Source organism: Amblyraja radiata, chromosome 21, assembly GCF_010909765.2.
Source record: "Amblyraja radiata isolate CabotCenter1 chromosome 21, sAmbRad1.1.pri, whole genome shotgun sequence".
NCBI classification, from domain to species: Eukaryota; Metazoa; Chordata; class Chondrichthyes; order Rajiformes; family Rajidae; genus Amblyraja; species Amblyraja radiata.
Genome location: NC_045976.1, coordinates 2269175 through 2287705, shown reverse-complemented (window position 1 = coordinate 2287705; position 18531 = coordinate 2269175). Strand labels below are relative to the sequence as shown.

General features: G+C 44.9%; 1 protein-coding gene across 2 annotated transcripts in view; it reads left to right on the top strand.

Moving 5' to 3' along the window:
* Positions 1–18531, top strand: part of nedd1 (NEDD1 gamma-tubulin ring complex targeting factor) — a 96148-nt gene that overhangs the window by 52011 nt on the left and 25606 nt on the right. For both annotated transcript variants that reach the window (XM_033039380.1, XM_033039378.1), the window contains exons 6-8: positions 10710–10939; positions 13552–13753; positions 17087–17285. In XM_033039380.1, the coding sequence (XP_032895271.1) occupies positions 10710–10939; positions 13552–13753; positions 17087–17285 (631 nt within the window). The remainder of the gene's footprint in view (positions 1–10709; positions 10940–13551; positions 13754–17086; positions 17286–18531) is intronic.

The window sequence follows — 18531 nt, the reverse complement described above, 5'->3', positions numbered from 1 at the left end:
AGCTTAGCAGAGAAGGACTTGTTGTTTACAGTTATATTCACAGAAGGATCAGGGAGGCGAGATCGGCTGTGGAGGAGAGTGTAAATACTTACATCTCCCGTGGAATAGCTGAGCTCAGAGTCGGGGGCAGCGTCAACAGAGGACTGAGAATCCATCTCGCTATCAACTTGCAGAAGGTTGTTTAGGAGTTGTCTGGGAGCTGAGGGCACTTTCCCACGGGACCGGCAGGCAGCTGCAAAATGGTTCCTTCTCCCGCAGAAATTGCAGGTCTTCCCAAGGGCTGGGCACTGTGATTCTGTGGAGTGCACGTAATTGCAGTTTGGACACTTTTTAGATCTCGGGTCCCGGGATGTACGAACGGGCCGCGGTGGAGGGCGAAAGTTGTCCCTCATACGACGTTGTCCAGCAACACCAGTTAGATTTATGGCTCGGCTGTCAGACCCCCTCTGCCCATGCGGAGGGGTGACCACTTCGGCAATGCGGCACGCATGCATTGCCTGAGTCAGGGTTAGGTCAGGCCGTTGCAGCAGGTCGGCACGTAGCTTCTGATCAATCATGCCAGTGACGAGAATGTCTCTGGTGAGCTGGTCGCGCATGGTTTCAAATCGGCACCGCTGGGCAAGGTGTCGCAGGTCGGCGATGAAGCACTCAACAGGTTCATCCGGCTGTTGCTTGCGTGAGAAGAACCTGGCCTGCTCCAGTATACGGTTGGAGGGCAGGTCACATATCTCCGCGAACTTGCGCAAAAGACATACCGGGTCGTCGGCCGATTCAGCTGGCTCGACCGGCTGCTCGTTGTCATCCAGGACTGCTGGTTCGTAGACAAAGGCTTGAGCTCTCTTCATTGCGTCGGGACCAGCCAGGTTGAGCAGGAGTGATGCTTTGACCGCGGCTGGGTCGTTCCGGTGCGCAATATTGACGTAGTGAGTGTAGTCCATCACAAAAGTCGACCATCGCTCCGCAATGTCAGCGTCGAAGACAAGGGGAGATGGCTTTCGGCATGAGGATGCCATGTCAAGGGAAACCCAACACTGGGCACTAACGGGGACAAAATAAATGAAAACCGGTAAACGGGAAGCGCGAGTTTAAACTTCTGACGCCATGTAAAGGAGTGATAGCTGACACACTGTAACCTTTACTGGTAGTTTATTATAGCACATGGCACACACGTCCCAGCACTGACTGCATCCAGCCTTCAGGCGTACTGGGACCTAGTGGGAGGAACAAAGGGAGGATACTACAGTTATACTAATATGATGGGGCGTGGTTAGTGGTGATGAGGTAACTACATTATAGGTTGCATGCATGACCCATCTACACTTATCTTCTCCGCTATTTCGCCTCAACCCACAGGCCTCTTGGCTCAGTGTGAGTCACCAGCCGGATAAGCTAGGTTGCCCGGGGGCTCTCCCTTCTCTCTGGGAAGCCCTCCTGTCCCCCTTTTGGTTTTATCATTCTCTTTTATTTCCCATTTGTATTTGTTTGAATCCCATTACAATTGGGATCCTGCCGACCAAGCCAAATTCTGTGGAAGAAATTGATTTAGATGGATAATTAAAGTAAAATGAAAACTGGAGACTTCGCAGGTTTGCTTCAACAGACTTTATTGCATGATATCATGGAGAGATGCGGCAGTTAACAGCTCACCAGTTCTCTGACTTCACAACAGAATTAATAGACAATAGGTGCAGGAGCAGGCCATTCAGTGTGATCATGGCTGATCATCTCCAATCAGTACTCCGTTCCTGCCTTCTCCCCATATCCGCTGACTCCGCTATTTTTAAGAGCCCTATCTAGCTCTCTCTTGAAATCATCCAGAGAACCTGCCTCCACTGCCCTCTGAAGCAGAGAATTCCACAGAATCACCACTCTCTGTGCGAAAAAGTGTTTCCTCGTCTCCGTTCTAAATGGCTTACTCCTTATTCTTAAACTGTGACCCCTGGTTCTGGACTCCCCCAACATCGGGAACATGTTTCCTGCCTCTAGCGTGTCCAAGCCCTTCACAATCTTATATGTTTCAATGAGATACCCTCTCATCCTTCTAAACTCCAGAGTGTACAAGCCCAGCTGCTCCATTCTCTCAGCATATGACAGTCCCGCCATCCCGGGAATTAACCTTGTAAACCTAAGCTGCATTCCCTCAATAGCAAATTAGCCGACAGTTATACTGTGCAGTAAACATCTTTTGTTTTTTGTTAGATACAACTATACAAAAATATACTATCTACTACATGGGTACCGATTAATTGATTAATTCGCTCACTTGTGTGTCAGACAACGTTCTGCCATCGCTTTGCCACAGCCAGTGCCACATCTGTGCCTCTGCAGAGATCGTCTGCAGTGCATGCCTCTCCGCTGCAAGTCAGTAGGTGGGCCATTGTCTGTACCTCTCCACAGTTGCACTTGTCAGAGTTCGAGGGTCCCCACTTCTTCAGGTTGAGCGCAACGTCCCACTCCAGTGTGGAGGCGGTTTAGGGCTTTCCAGGTAGTGTAAGGCAGGTGGTGTCCTGGTGCCATCTGTTGTTTGGTTTTGGTGCCTGGTACGGTTGGCTCTAGTTCCATGAAGCTGTTCTGACTCTTCAGGCATTTCTTGGCATGTTGGTGATTGTGCAAGGGGTGGCGGGGGTCTGTGTCCGCAATGAAGCGTTCTACTGCAGCTGCCCGATCATGTCTTCGAGATGGTTCGTCGATGCCAGCCAGCTCGTACAGATGTTCAACCTTTGTCGGCTTCAGGCATCCTGTGGTTTTCCTGCAGGCAGTGTAATGCAGAGTCCACCTTACGTGCATGTTTAGAGCGGCTCTAGAAGGGGCTTGCATATTCTGCCACTGAGAAACAGAGCGCCAGGGCTGCAGTACGGATTGTTGTTGGGTCACTTCCAAATGAGCTGTTTGCAATTTTTCGATGACATTGTTCCGGGTGTTGACATTTGCCTTGGTTTTCTCAACATGTTGGCGATGTGATAACATGCGATCGAGGACGACACGTAGGTACTTTGGGACTTTGCAGTGTACCACTGGACATCATTCCATCACACCTGCAGTTGACATTTCACATCCCGGTTCCGGAGGTGGAAAGCTGCACTTTGTGTTATTGTTGGGTTTGGGCTTAAGGAGTTCTGTTGGTAGTATGTTTGAGTTGAAGGGGGTACAGGAAAAATGACAAAAGATTCTCGAATTAATGGGAAGGAAAGCTCGAGAATGGACAACAGAATAAGGTCAGGGCCAATTGCGAGCGGTGCGAGGGGGGAAGTGAATACGGAGGTCAAAGTGCTGTATATGGATACGTGAAGTATAAGGAATAAAGTGGACGAGCTTGAGGCTCAGTTAGAAACTGGCAAGTATGATGTTGTGGGAATTACTGAGACATGGCTGCAAGAGGGCCAGGGCTGGGAACTGAATATTCAAGGGTAAACCTCCTATCGAAAAGACAGATGGGTGGGCAGAGGGGGTGGGGTTGCCCTATTGGAGAGGAATGAAATTCAGTCTCTTGCAAAGGGTGACATTGAAACAGGAGATGTGGAGTCAGTATGGATAGAACTCAGGAATTGTAAGGGTAAAAAGACACTAATGGGACTAATCTACAGGCCCCCAAACAGTAGCCTGGACATAGGGTGCAAGTTGAATCAGGAGTTAAAATTGGCATGTAGCAAAGGTATGGCAGTAGTTGTTTTATGGGAGATTTCAACATGCTCAACAAGTGGCTCAAGAAATCGTGGATGCATTGGTGATAATTTTCCAATATTCTATAGACTCAGGATCAGTTCCTGTGGATTGGAGGGTAGCTAATGTTGTCTCACTTTTTAAGAAAGGCGGGAGAGAGAAAACAGGGAATTATAGACCAGTTAGCCTGACATCGGTGGTGGGGAAGATGATAGCCGATAATTTGGATAGCAGTAACAGGATCGGTCCGAGTCAGCATGGATTTACGAAGGGGAAATCATGCTTGACTAATCTTCTGGAATTTTTTGAAGATGTAACTAGGAAAATGGACAAGAGAGGGCCAGTGGATATGGTGTACCTGGACTTTCAGAAAGCATTTGATAAGGTCCCACATAGGAGATTAGTGGGCAAAATTAGGGCACATGGTATTGGGGGTAGAGTGCTGACACGGATAGAGAAGTGGTTGGCAGAAACAAAGAGTAGGGATTAACGGGTCCCTTTCAGAATGACAGGCAGTGACTAGTGGGGTACTGCAAGGCTCCGGTGCTGGGACCGCAGCTATTTACAATATACATCAATGATCTGGATGAAGGGATTCAAAGTAACATTAGCAAATTTGCAGATGACACAAAGCTGGGAGGCAGTGTGAACTGTGAGGAGGATGCTATGAGAATGCAGGGTGACATGGACAGGTTGGGGGGAGTGGGCAGATGCATGGTAGATGAAGTTTAATGCGGATAAATGTGAGGTTATCCACTTTGGTAGCAAAAACAGGAAGGCAGATTACTATCTAAATGGCATCAAATTGGGAAAAGGGGAAGTACAACGGGATCTGGGGGTCTTTGTACATCAGTCTATGAAAGTAAGCATGCAGGTACAGCAGGCAGTGAAGAAAGTGAATGGCATGTTGGCCCTTATAACAAGAGGAATTGAATATAGGAGCAAAGAGGTCCTTCTGCAGTTGTACAGAGCCCTAGTGAGACTGGAGTATTGTGTGCAGTTTTGGTCCCCTAATTTGAGGAAGGACATTCTTACTATTGAGGGAGTGCAGCGTAGGTTTACAAGGTTAATTTCCGGGATGGCGGGACTGTCATATGCTGAGAGAATGGAGCAGCTAGGCTTGTATACTCTGGAGTTTAGAAGGATGAGAGGGATCTCATTGAAACATATAAGATTGTTAAGGGCTTGGACACGCTAGAGGCAGGAAACAGGTTCCCGATGTTGGGGGAGTCCAGAACCAGGGACCACAGTTTAAGAAGAAGGTGTAAGCCATTTAGAACGGAGACTAGGAAACACTATTTCTCACAGAGAGTGGTAAGTCTGTGGAATTCTCTGCGTCAGAGGGCGGTGGAGGCAGGTTCTCTGGATGCTTTCAAGAGAGAGCTAGATAGGGCTCTTAAAAATAGCGGAGTTGGGATATGGGGAGAAGGCAGGAACGGGGTACTGATTGGGGATGATCAGCCATGATCACATTGAATGACGGTGCTGGCTTGAAGGGTCGAATGGCCTAACCCTGCACCTATTGTCTATTGTCAGCCTCTGGTACGGTCTCAATCTGGCTGAAGTTTGAGGATTGCGTTGCGATGCATAAGTCATCGACATACAGAAATGACCTGGTTTTCTGGGTGATGGGTTGGTCATTGGTGTATACATTGAACAGCATTGGGGCAAGGACACTGCCCTGTGGTGGAGCATTCTTGTGGCGTCTCCAACGGCTGTTCTGACCATTCAGGCATATGAAGAACGGCGGTTCTCCATCATTGTCATGATGAACTGGACAAGATGAGAGTCGTGTAGTGTTTGTTGCAGTTTGGCTTTCATGCTACGTTGCTTTACAATGTCATGCTGCGGACAAGTTTACAAATACTGCAAATTTCATGAGTCATTACATAGCATACTTTTTTGTTTATGTCAATCTTATTCAACAACAGATGGTTAATACACGTCAAACACAATGCAAGGGGATCTTGACATTATTCTATCTCACCTTTTAGATGGACCGCGCCTCCATCTTCTCTCTGAGCCAATCATAAGCCCCCCATTTACCACAACGTATCTACGCTACTAATAATAATAATAATAATATATTTTATTGTCATTGCACGTCAGTGCAACGAGATTTAGTATGCAGCTTCCAACCGATGTAAAAGAAGAGTAAAATAAATAAATAAGCTGTGTGACGTGACCATCCGAGGGAGACAGTCCAGGGGGGATGGGGGGCACTCAGCAGGGCCGGTTCAGAGCCGCTATAGCTCTGGGAATAAAGCTGTTTCTGAGTCTGGAGGTTCGGGCGTAGAAGGCCTTATAACGTCTGCCGGAGGGAAGTATTTCGAACAGTCCGTTACAAGGGTGTGAGGAGTCTTCATGGATGCTGACGGCCTTCCTGAGGCACCGTGTATGGTAGATGCCCTCCAAGGCTGGTAGCTGTGTCCCAATGATCCTCTGCGCTCTGTGGACGACGAGCTGAAGAGCTCTCCTCTCCGCCTCCGTGCAGCTGAGATACCACACAGAGATGCCATACGTTAATATGCTCTCTGTGGTGCAGCGGTAGAACGTTGTTAGCAACTGTTGGGGCAGACCAGTCATTTTTAATGTCCTCAGGAAGAACAGTCGTTGCTGTGCCTTCTTGACCAGCGCAGCGGTGTTGGTGGACCATGTGAGGTCCTCAGAAATGTGAGTGCTCAGAAACTTAAAGCTGGACACTCCACACTGTCCCTGTAAGTGGAGATTGGGGCGTATTCTCCATTATGGGACCTCCTGAAGTCAATAATCAGCTCCTTGGTCTTGAAGGTGTTTAGTTACAAGTTGTTACGTGCGCACCAGTCCGCCAGGTTCTGCACCTCCGCTCTGTATTTTGTTTCATCACCGTTGGTGATCAGCCCAATCACTGTCGTGTCGTCTGCAAACTTCACGATGGTGTTGGTGTCGTATGCAGGAACACAGTCGTGAGTGCGAGGGAGTAGAGCATGGGGCTTAGTACACAACCCTGTGGTGTGCCGGTGCTCAGGGTGATGGTGGAGGACAGGTGCGGGCCCAGTCTCACTGCCTCCGGTCGCTCCGTCAGAAAGTTCAGGATCGGCGAGCTGAGGCCTAGCTGGTAGAGTTTGGTGGTGAGCTTGGTGGGGATGACCGTATTGAATGCAGAGCTACAGTCAATGAAGAGCATCCTCACGTACGTGCCCTGTCTGTCCAGCGGTAGGGGGCGCGGGTGGTCTACTGCAACACACCGCTGAGAGAAACAAGCTTCCTTATTTCCGTCTACTATTTCATGTTTACATTTACCATCCACCCTTCACCACATTCCTAGACAAAAGGTCATCGGTCTAATCTTATTTTGCCGATTCCCACGAACCTCTTCTACACCTGGTCAACGAGAGATGCCAATTGCCACATCCAAACACCCTTTCGTTACCTTGTTCAATTCCAAATAAAATTAAGTAAGAAAGGATATTAATATTTTCTTCCACACCTATATATGTTCATCAGAGATGCTGGCTGACCTGATGAGTTACTCCAGCACCTTATCTTTTTCACTTGATATTGGTCTGTTATGAAAAAGTGAACTGTTTTCATTTCTGTCTCCTAAAGAATTATTTGTTTCTACTCTTCAAGTCCATTTGCCTCCATTAATATATTGTGCAGAGGTTAGGAAGGAGAGTTAGATTCTTCTGATTGCTCTCCTTATAATAGTGAATACTGCAACCTATAATTCTGACAGCTGCATTCTTGTACATTATTGTTTATATGTTGCCATTTACTCAAGTGCAAAAGATAAGTATTGCTTAATCAAATACAAAAATGTATTCAGCTAACCTTTCTGCTTCTCCACACCCTTATTAATAAATACCAGAATAGCTGTGTTCAAGTTCAAATAAACACCTTTACCTTTGTCTAGCGACAACAGTTAGAAATATAGAAAATACGTGCAGGAGTAGGCCATTCGGCCCTTCGAGCCTGCACCGCCATTCAATACCAACTCAGTATCCTGTACCTGCCTTCTCTCCATACCCCCTGATCCCTTTAGCCACAAGGGCCACATATAACTCCCTCTTAAATATAGCCAATGAACTGGCCTCAACTACCTTCTGTGGCAGAGAGTTCCAGAGATTCACCACTCTCTGTGTGAAAAATGTTTTTCTCATCTCGGTCCTGAAGGATTTCCCCTTTATCCTTAAACTGTGACCCCTTGTCCTGGACTTCCCCAACATCAGGAACAATCTTCCTGCAACTCTAGTATTGTGTGTCTATTTGATATAAGCCAGCATCTGCAGTTCCTTCTTACATATTTACCTCTTAATTGTTTCCAACAAAAATGCCTGAGTATTGATCCTGGAAAATCTGCAGGAAAATCTATCATTATATTGGAACTAATGCAGTATTTATCCTTTGTTCTCTAAATGATTACTTGATAATTGTATAATGTTGAATGCTTGTTAGATTAGTAAGATTAAGAATGTAGCAAAATACTATTTCTCTTTAGTCTTAATTTCTGATTTATGAAGTATTGTTTTGTCCCAACAAAACTTGTCGTTTCTATAAGTGGTTAATTTGGAGAGTTTCAATTCATGACAGAGTAAGCTATTCGGTCCATTGAATCTACTTCACCAATCATGGCTGATCTAACTTTCCCTCTTAACCTCATTCTCGTACCTCCTCCCCATAACCCTTGAAGCCTGTACCAATCAAGTATCTGTCAATCTCCACCTTAAAAACACCCAATGACTTGGCCTCCACTACTGTCTGTGGCAATGAATTCCACAGATTCACCACCCTCTGACTAAAGAAATTCCTCCTCATCTCCTTCCTAAAGGTACGTCCTTTTATTCTGAGGCACCGTGGTTCCAGACACTGCCACTAGTGCAAACATCATCTCTACATCCAGGCCTTTCACTATTTAGCAAATTTGCCTTCCTTACTACCGATTCAACTTGCAAATGAACCTTTTGGGAATCCTGCACCAGCACTCCCAAAACCTTTTGCACGTACGATTTCTGAATCCTCTCCCCTTTTTGAAAATAGTTACATCTTTATTCCTACTACCAAAGTGCATGAGCTTACACTTTGCTGTGCTGTATTCCATCTGCCACTTTTTTGCCCACCCTCCCAACCTGTCCTAGTCCTTCTCCAGACTCCTGTTGATATGAACATGAAGAGTAACGGCCCAGCACCGATTCAGCAGTGACCGTTAGTCACTGACGGCCAACCAGAAAAAGCCCCACTTATTCCCAGTCTAAGCTTTCTGCCATTCAGACACCATTCAATCCATGCTAGTATCATCCCTCTAACACCATGGGCTCCCATCTTCTTTAGCAGCCTCAAATGCGGAACCATATAGAAACATAGAAAATAAGTGCATGAGGAGGCCATTCGGTCCTTCGAACCAGCACCGCCATTTGTTGTGATCATGGCTGATTGTCCCTAATCAATAACCCATGCCTGCCTTCTCCCCATATCTCTTGATTCCACTAGCCCCTAGAGCTCTATCTAACTCTCTCTTAAATCCATCCAGTGACTTGGCCTCCACTGCCCTCTGTGGCAGGGAATTCCACAAATTCACAACTCTCTGGGTGAAAACGTTTTTTCTCACCTCAGTCATAAATGGTTTCCCCTTTATTCTAAGACTGTGGCCCCTTGTTCTGGACACGCCCAACATTGGAAACATTTTTCCTGCATCTAGCTTGTCCAGTCCTTTTATAATTTTATATGTTTCTATTAGATGCCCCCTCATCCTTCTAAACTCCAGTGAATACAAGCCTAGTCTTTTCAATCTTTCCTCATATGACAGTCCCGCCATCCCAGGGATCAATCTCGTGAACCTACGCTGCACTGCCTCAATCACAAGGATGTCCTTCCTCAAATTAAGAGACCAAAACTGGACACAATACTACAGATGTAGTCTCACCAGAGCCCTATACAACTGCAAAATAACCTCTATACTCCTATACTGAAATCCTCTTGTTATGAAGGCCAACATTCTTCACTGCCTGCTGTACCTGCACGCCAACTTTCAGTAACTGGTGTACAAGGACGCCCAGGTCTCGCTGCACCTCCCCCTAGCCTAACCTAACCACATTGAGATAATAATCTGCCCTCTTCTTTTTGCTGCCAAAGTGGATAACTTCACATTTATCTATATTATACTGCATCTGCCACGCATCTGCCCACTCACTCAACCTGTCCAGGTCTCCCTGCAACCTCCTAACATCCTCATCACAGTTCACACCGCCACCCAGCTTTTTGTCATCCGCAAACTTGCTAGTGTTGCTCCTAATTCAATTTTCCAAATCATTAATATATATGGTAAACAGTTGCGGCCCCAACACCGAGCCCTGCGGCACTCCACTCGCAAATGCCTGCCATTCTGAAAAGGACACGTTCACTCCTACTCTTTGCTTCCTGTGTGCCAACCAATTTTCTATCCATGTCAACACCCTACCCCCAATACCATGTGCTCTAATTTTGGTCACTAGTCTCCCGTGCGGGACCTTATCAAAGGCTTTCTGAAAGTCTAGATACACTACATCCACTGGCACCCCTTCATCCATTTTACTTGTCACATCCTCAAAAAATTCCAGAAGATTGGTCAATAATCATTTTACTGCTATCCAAATGCCCCATTATTGCCTCTTTAATAATTGACTCCAGCATCCTTCCAGCATCTATCAAAGGCGTTCTGAAAATCCAGATAAATAACATCCACTGACTCCTTTGTCTATCCTCCGATTAACTTCCTCAAAGACAATAGACAATAGGTGCAGGAGCAGGCCATTTGGCCCTTCGAGCCAGCACCACCATTCAATGGGATCAAAGAATTCCAACAGGTTGTCAGGCTAAACTCCCCTTCGCAAAACCATGCTGACTTCAGCCTATTTAATCACGTGCTTCGTAAGTACTCGGAAACCTCATCCTTTATAATGGACTTTCCTTAATGGATTACCAACCACTGAAGTCAGATGACCAAAATTGGTATTGTATTGTGTTTTTGGATACTTGAGCTCATACTTTTCTCTTCCACAAGTGAACTTTTCATTTTTATTTTTCTTTTGCAGCCAGTGCAAGACCTGAAGTATTCCATCTTTAAAAAAGCTTTGCTGGGAAGTGTCCACGACAGTGGAACTGTAACTCTTTGGGACGTTAATACACAGCAAGTTCACCATACGTTTGAAAATGCTCATAAGGCTCCAGCTTCCAGCTTGTGCTTTTCACCAGTAAATGATTTGTTGTTTGCCACAGTTGGTTTGGATAAAAAAATAAACTGCTATGATTCCTCCAGCAAAATGTAAGTTATATAAGTGATGTAAAATGCAGTGGGCCAACTGCAATTTGTAATTTGCAAATACAAGTAAAACCTGATGTAGGTCCACCACCGATTTTCCAGGCAAACATTATAAGAGCATTGCATGTGTCTAACGCTCTTTTGGGACGTGTGCCTCCGTCCTGAAAGAGTTAATTGTTAAAGAGTTATTTAAAATTCTTTAAGTTTCTAGCAGTCCGTGGTGGTTTAGAGGCATGGAAGGGGTATAATTACTGGGTTAGAGGTGTATTGTCGAATTATTATTTTGTGACCTCTGACCTGGCATAATGGGTAATCTGGCAAAGCTCTGGAGCCAAGGGTGCTGGAAAATCAATGATGTACCTGTATTTAAGAGTATTGTACTGAGGATTCAAGAATGTTTGCATGGAAGATAAAATCTATGTCAAATTCAGACAAGTCTGTTTAAGAACACATCCTCAAGTCCCCATGAGTTGTGGGGTAGTTGTCCAATGTTTTTGTTTAACTTTTCTGAATGGATGAGAACATACAAGGTATGATTAGTAATTTTATAGATGGTTCTAAAGTGAGTGGTATCGTACAAACCACAAAGATTGTTATCAACGGTTACAGCAGGATCTTAATCAGGTGGGCAAGTGGGCAGAAGAATGGTTAATGAACAAAATCAATGATCTGATTCAATGGTGTAGCATGACAATGGGCTGAATGGCATATGCTATCTTCTATGTAAGTGAAGAAGGTCATCAGCTTTTCATTTCCAGCAATCCCGGGGCTGCATCACAGCACACATAACTTTAGGAGGAAGAGAAAAAGCACAAAAATCATAAGTTAGAAGCAAAAAAAAGTGCTGGAGGAACTTCAAACAAATATGCAAAATAAACTTGTATTCAGAGGTTTTTTAATAGATCAGTGAATTATATTTGAGGTTAAATGAATTTCAAAAGAAAGTTTAAATATTTTGGATGTAATTGTTGCTACTGATCAACAAATCTATAGTCATAGCGAGATACAGCACCAAAACAGGCCTCTCAGTCTACTGACCTGGAGCTGACCATCAATGAACCATTTATAGTAATCCTTTACTAATACTATTTTATTTGCCCTACATTCTAAACAACTTCCCACAAATTCAACCACTCACCTACAATCCAGGTTAGGATTGAACCTGGGGTCTCTGGTGCTGTGAGGCAGCCGCTCTTCTAGTTGTACCCCCGTGCCCACCCAGTCTTTAATCAGTTAGAGTTCTGATTCCACCATTCCTTGTCTGAACGTCATAAATCTTTAAAATTCTCTACTTTGGATGAAATCATTAATTCGAGGTGAAGTTTACAGGGATCAGGCAAGATATTTCCTTTGAAAACTTATTTTTAGGGCGAATGTTAGGAAAATCTCCTCTTAACAGCAAACAAATTGTCTAAGAACTTCTGTCAGAAACTTAATTGCTGCATCATCATAAAAATACAATTTCACCAAACGCATGTGGATTAAATAGTTCCTATAAATTTGTGTTACTTTAAATTTGTGTAAACTTAAGTACTCAGCTAAGAACTGAATTGAAGGTCAAAAGATTTTCAGGAAATATTTTTGAGCAATTTAGTTTGATGCCTTCTAAAGTGGATTTCATTTCAGCTTGCAACTTGCTGCTTGATTTCATACCTGCCTTTTTAATTATTGATGTTTCTCCTTTGAATCAAATTTCATATTAATTAAAATAGTTACAAGAGTGACTTAAGTCACCTAAGCTTCTGCACAATTACACAGCACCTGGAATGTGATAACAACGTTTTTCCACTACAGTAAACCCTTGTAATAGTTGTAGCGGATGAACCTGCATATCCCCGTCCGCTTCCAGCCTAGGCTTCGACGCCATCCCCGACTCACAGGGTGCACCAGCGAGCCCTTCATCCAGCGCACCATCTGGTTGTTGCGGCTCACATTGTAGCTCATGGGGACAGCGTTTTCTTCAGGCCACTTCCCCCTCACTCGCCATTGATTCTTCCTGGTGGACGTTGCTTCCTCTGCTCCATCGCTGCTGCCAACTCCTTCTCCCATCACTGTGTCTAGAAGAAGCGATAGATGGTGAGAGGGGAGGAACCCCCACGATGATTGGTGTCGGTTGTGGCGACCTGAAGAAAGCGTTGCCGGCCAAGGGCTGCAACGTGAGCCGCAATAACAGTCACGTAAACCAGACTGCGGTAGCTGGGGAAGGCATGTTGGTGCAGACCAGCGGCACAGTGCTGGAGTAATGAGTCTGAAGAAGGGTCCCAATGTGACTTATCCATGTTCTCCGGAGATGCACTGAGTTACTCCAGCACACCATGTCCTTTTTTGCATTCACCATCATCTGCAACGCTTTGATTCCACCACTGACAATGATAATCCCTTACTCGGTATAGCTGGTAATTAGCAATAACCGATACTATCCCTCCCCCCATTCTCGCATGGTCCATCTTAACGAGGGTTTACTACATAGAAAAGTTATAGAATAATCCAAGGATTTTATAGAAAAAAACATGGAATGGCACATGATTGAATCAACTCGGTCAACAGAACTGAGAAAGGAGTTTAAGCCAAGATTTATCACGCTGATTTTCTTTTCTGAATTTCATTTTGCACAGGATATTACGAACTATTTCTGTTGAGGCCCCTTTGACTGCAGTCAGCTTTATGACAGATGGAGCAACGTTGGCTGTAGGATCCATCAGAGGAAAGATTTATGTGTATGATTTGCGAGTGACCTCTTCACCATTAAAAGTTGTCAGTGCCCACAAGAAATCTGTTCGCTGCTTAAAGTTTCAGAATGGTCCAACACAAATCAGGGTAGGTAGACTGTTTCTACTTGTACTTGGGTTGTACTTGTGTAATACTGATACACGTTTAAATCCAAGTGAATTGAGGTGGAATGCAGTTTTGCCATTTTATATTGAAGGCGCTTAAACACCCGCTATCACATGGCGTCGGGGGCGATGCCAGGTTCAGCAGTGACCACACTGTAGGGTGAACTCATGTGACATGTTTTATTAACAGTGACAAGAGAGTCCAGGATCACATGGAACGCTGTCTCTCATCGTCAGGGTGCATGTACAGTGCGTTGGCAATCTCGGGCGTGTCCCGGCAGCTCAGTGCTAGTCTCAAAGGAGGAGGCATGGCAATCTCAATCTTCTCCCAGCAGTTCACTTTTGCCTCGAGAGCAGGCACTGGCGGTCTCAGGCATATCAAGGCGGCTCAGCTTTGGGCTTGAAGAGGCGGCACTGGTGGTCTCTGGGTTATCCTAGCCACTCAGTCTTTGCCTCTGTGTGTGGGTGCAGTCCCTCGTAGTCGATGGACAGGAAGAAGCACTGGCATCTCCGCCCTTCCCCAAACACTCAGTACTGGCTGTCTAGGGCTTCCTCCCGGCAGCTCGGGGTCAAACACATTGTAACACCGGTGGTCTCAGGCTTGCCCCAGTGGCTAGGTCTTCCTTGAACCTGGACAGGGGAACACAGGTAGCAAGGAGGCACCCCACTTTCTCTCCATTCCTTTCTCTCTCTCCTCCTTCCACTTTCTGTCTTGCTTTTGTCACCAATCCCTTCTTCCCTAAGGCTAGAATGCGTGAGTTTTATAAGGAGGCTGATGAGGTTAAGTGGGCCATTTCAATCAGGCACGATATTATTCCGATTTTTTTTTCTTTTCTTTTTTTCCTAATAATGAAGCAGATTTTTCATTTTTTTGTACCCGATTTTGACACAGTTTAGTTGGCAAGATCATAAAATAAAAGGGTGAGGGGAGGTACCGGTCTGGAGGCAGGCAAGCTTGTAATACATGATGGAAGTCAGCAAGGTCAGCCAATAGCGGGGCGGGGAGGGGGGAAACAGAACAATGATCTTTGGCTGTTGCTGAGATCAGCCCGGCAGCGCCATGCGAGCTGTGACGGTGGGAACCGGAGCGTGAGCGGGTGAGACGCGGGGGCCACGAACAGGAGCGCGGGCTCTGGGTGACTGGGATACCTGGACAGCTGAGACGGGGATGATGGCTGCGGGGCGTTGATCCCCTCCCCATCCGCTCTTGTGGGGAAAATAAATAAATGAACACAACAGTGTTTTGTGTTTCCCATATGGAGCTGCGACTGGAAAGGGAATGGTACCGGCGATGAGAGTGGAGGTTAGAGAGATGCGGGGCCCCACCTCCTGGGCAGTGGTTACCCCTCCCCTTTCTGGTGATTTTATATTGAGGATTTTTGTTTTCATTGTTATTGTCAGAGGTTTTTAGTTTTCTACCTTAACGTTGTCGATGTGACATCAGTGTATTGACAATTAACTGTGCCTTGCAGTATTGTGCATAATTATGCCATGAGATGCTATCTTTCCAAGGTGATCTGTAGGTTTTACTTTTGTGTTCTTTTGGCATCTCTACAAATAGCTCATTTAGAAATTCAGGTAAAAATGTTTGTAAAGATTTTTTAGCTGTATGAAGTCAATTATTTCATGAAATATTTCTCTTTTGGGGGTTATTTTACTGGTTATGTGTTAAAAAAATTCTAAGCTTCTGTAATGTAAACTACCAGCAGAAAGCTTGGGAATCACTATCAATTTATTGAAAATGAAGGAGCCCCCTGAACTGCCCGTGTACACCCGCTGGGGGCCTAGCGGGCTCTAGGACCCCTGGCCAATACTTCCTGCTTTTGTTCTGGAGGTGAATATCATGCCTGTCCAATGTCACCTAATTGGACCTGGCTGTTAGCAATAATGCGGTGGATTGCCCTCTCCTGCCTGTCAGCTAGTGAAAGGGAGCAGAGTGACCTGAGGGAGGGGGCGCTATATTTGGTTTCAAAATGTAGAATTTGATCATTTGGCAGTCATTGTCCAGGTTCACATATGACCAAGCATCAAGCTATATGAAAATATGAAATGGAATACCAATAATGAGTAAAGATAGGTTTTTGCAATGTATGTGAAAACGATGAGAGAATGGGTTGAAAAAAATCAGAGAAAGAACTTCTGATATTCTGGCCCAGTAAATTGAACATGCAGCGGTGAAAATCCAGGGTTCAGTTAGTGCAGTGTTTTGTAATCTTTCACAAAAATGAAAAATAACTAGTTTTTTAGTTTAGAGATATATTGTGAAAATAGGCCCTTCAGCCCACCGAGTCCGCACTGACCAACAATCACCCATTCACACTGGTTCTACACTACGCACTGGGGACAATTTACAGAAGCCAACTAACCTACAAACCTGCACATCTTTGGGATGTGGGAGGAAACCGGAGGACTTGGAAGAAACCCACACAAGTCACAGGAAGAACTTACAAACTCCATACAGACAGCACCTGTAATCAGGATCGAACCCGGGCCTCTACTGCTGTAAAGCAGCAACTCTACTGCTTTGCCATTGTGCCGCCCCATTATAGATACAGGTTTCAGCAGCAGAAAACCTAAGAAGGTCACAGTCATTGCAGACGAGGCAAATAGGTATATCATGGAGGAGAAATGCTGAATGTGGCCTGGTTGAAGATGGAGCTGATGCTTAAGGAGCTAAACTTGAGCTAAAGGATGTTCTTTTAGGAAGGAGATGAGGAGGAATTTCTTTATTCAGAGAGTGGTGAAACTGTGGAATTCTTTGCCACAGAAGGCTGTGGAGGCCAAATCAGTGGATATTTTTAAGGTAGAGATAGATTCTTGATTAGTACAGGTATCAGAGGTTATGGGGAGAAGGCAGGAGAATGGGGTTAGGAGGGAGAGATAGATCAGCCATGATTGAATGGCGGAGTAGACTTGATAGGCCAAATGACCAAATTCTACTCCTATCACTTCTGATCTTATGAAAGCCAAGGATTGCTTTTAAGAGCAAATAAGATGGGGTAACAAATGTGTGTAATGATGTTGTGGATCTTGAGTGAATAGTTCAGGAAAACTTTGATAAATGGTGTTTAACCTGAGACTATTGGCACTGACTACTGTGATTTTTGTTCTTGTTGGATTATGTGGACAATTTAGTTTAGGGATACAGAGAAGACCTACATGGTCATGGGGAGAACGTACAAACTCTGTACAGATAGTGCTCGTAGTCAGGATCAAACCTGGGTCTCTGGCGCTGATAGGCAGCAACATTACCACTGCGTCATGCCGACCTAGTCAATATTTCATAATTTTAAATTAACTTTTTTTTTTCTTCCAGTCAAATGGGAGCAAGAGCATTGTAAACAGGACTTCGACCGTGTTGTCAACTGGAGCCATGAAGAGGCCTTCAGCTAAGTCGAACAGTGCACCAAAAGAGATCCTGGATTTTGCTACACTAATGACAACTGCTCCAACTGTTAAAGTAACTCCTTTCATTCCAGAAGTCAAAGGAGCTGAAGCTAATCTAGAAGGGAAAGGTAGGACAGATAACCTATCTGCAAGTTATACAAATGTGCAATTAAGAGCATAATTAAGTGACCATAAAAGCTGTCAAAATGGTTTATTTCATGGAAAGAGGATGAATCTGCCATCTGTATCCATTGTGGTATTTGTGTTAACTCTACCTCTACACAGCACAGTTAACTCTTCATGTCCGACAAGCATCCAGGGATCATCTTGCCAAATCTTGTGAATACTTTGTTTAATACTACGTTTAAGAAACATTTTGACATGTACGTGGATAGGACAGGGTCAAACGCAGGCAAGTGGGACTCGCGTAGGTGAGACATGTTAACCGGTGTGGGCAAGTTGAGCTGAAGGGCCTGTTTCCATGCTGTAAGGCTCTATGTCTCTATGACGTTGGTAGGTTGGTTAGAAAAGTGATTGGAGCTTTCAGTACAAAGTTTTAACTATCCTTGGCAGAAGTATGTTACCACCACACAACTCTCACATTGGACCGGTAAACATGAGGCCAGAAGTACAAATCCTGCTCTTGTAAAACTGAATTCAATGCATCAACCAAATTGGAGCCAGCATCCAAAACCTCCATGAAAGTAAACTCATGGAATTATTTCAGGCAGCAGTATTGGTCACTTCATCCTACTTTGAAATAGATGTAATTCCATTTCTATGTTGACTTTTAATGTCGGGACAACAGAATGTAGAAGATTGAGGGGGGATCTTATAGAAACTTACAAAATTCTTAAGGGGTTGGACAGGCTAGATGCAGGAAGTTTATTCCCGATGTTGGGGAAGTCCAGAACAAGGGGTCACAGTTTAAGGATAAGGGGGAAATCTTTTAGGACCGATATGAGAAAATCATTTTTTACACAGAGTGGTGAATCTGTGGAATTCTCTGCCACAGAAGGTAGTTGAGGCCAGTTCATTGGCTATATTTAAGAGGGAGTTAGATGTGGCCCTTGTAGCTAAAGGGATCAGGGGGTATGGAGAGAAGGCAGGTACAGGATACTGAGTTTGGATGATAAGCCATGATCATATTGAATGGCAGTGCAGGCTTGAAGGCCGAATGGCCTACTCCTGCACCTATTTTCTATGTCTATGTTTCTAACAAAGTAAATAAATACTGAATTGACAGTGGCAGTAAAATATAATCTAAATAAAAAGTAAAAATTTTGCTAGGGTTTGAAAACTTATAGAGTCATTGAGTCTTACAGAGTGGAAACGGGCCCTTCGGCCCAACCTGCACAGAACGGCCAACGTGTC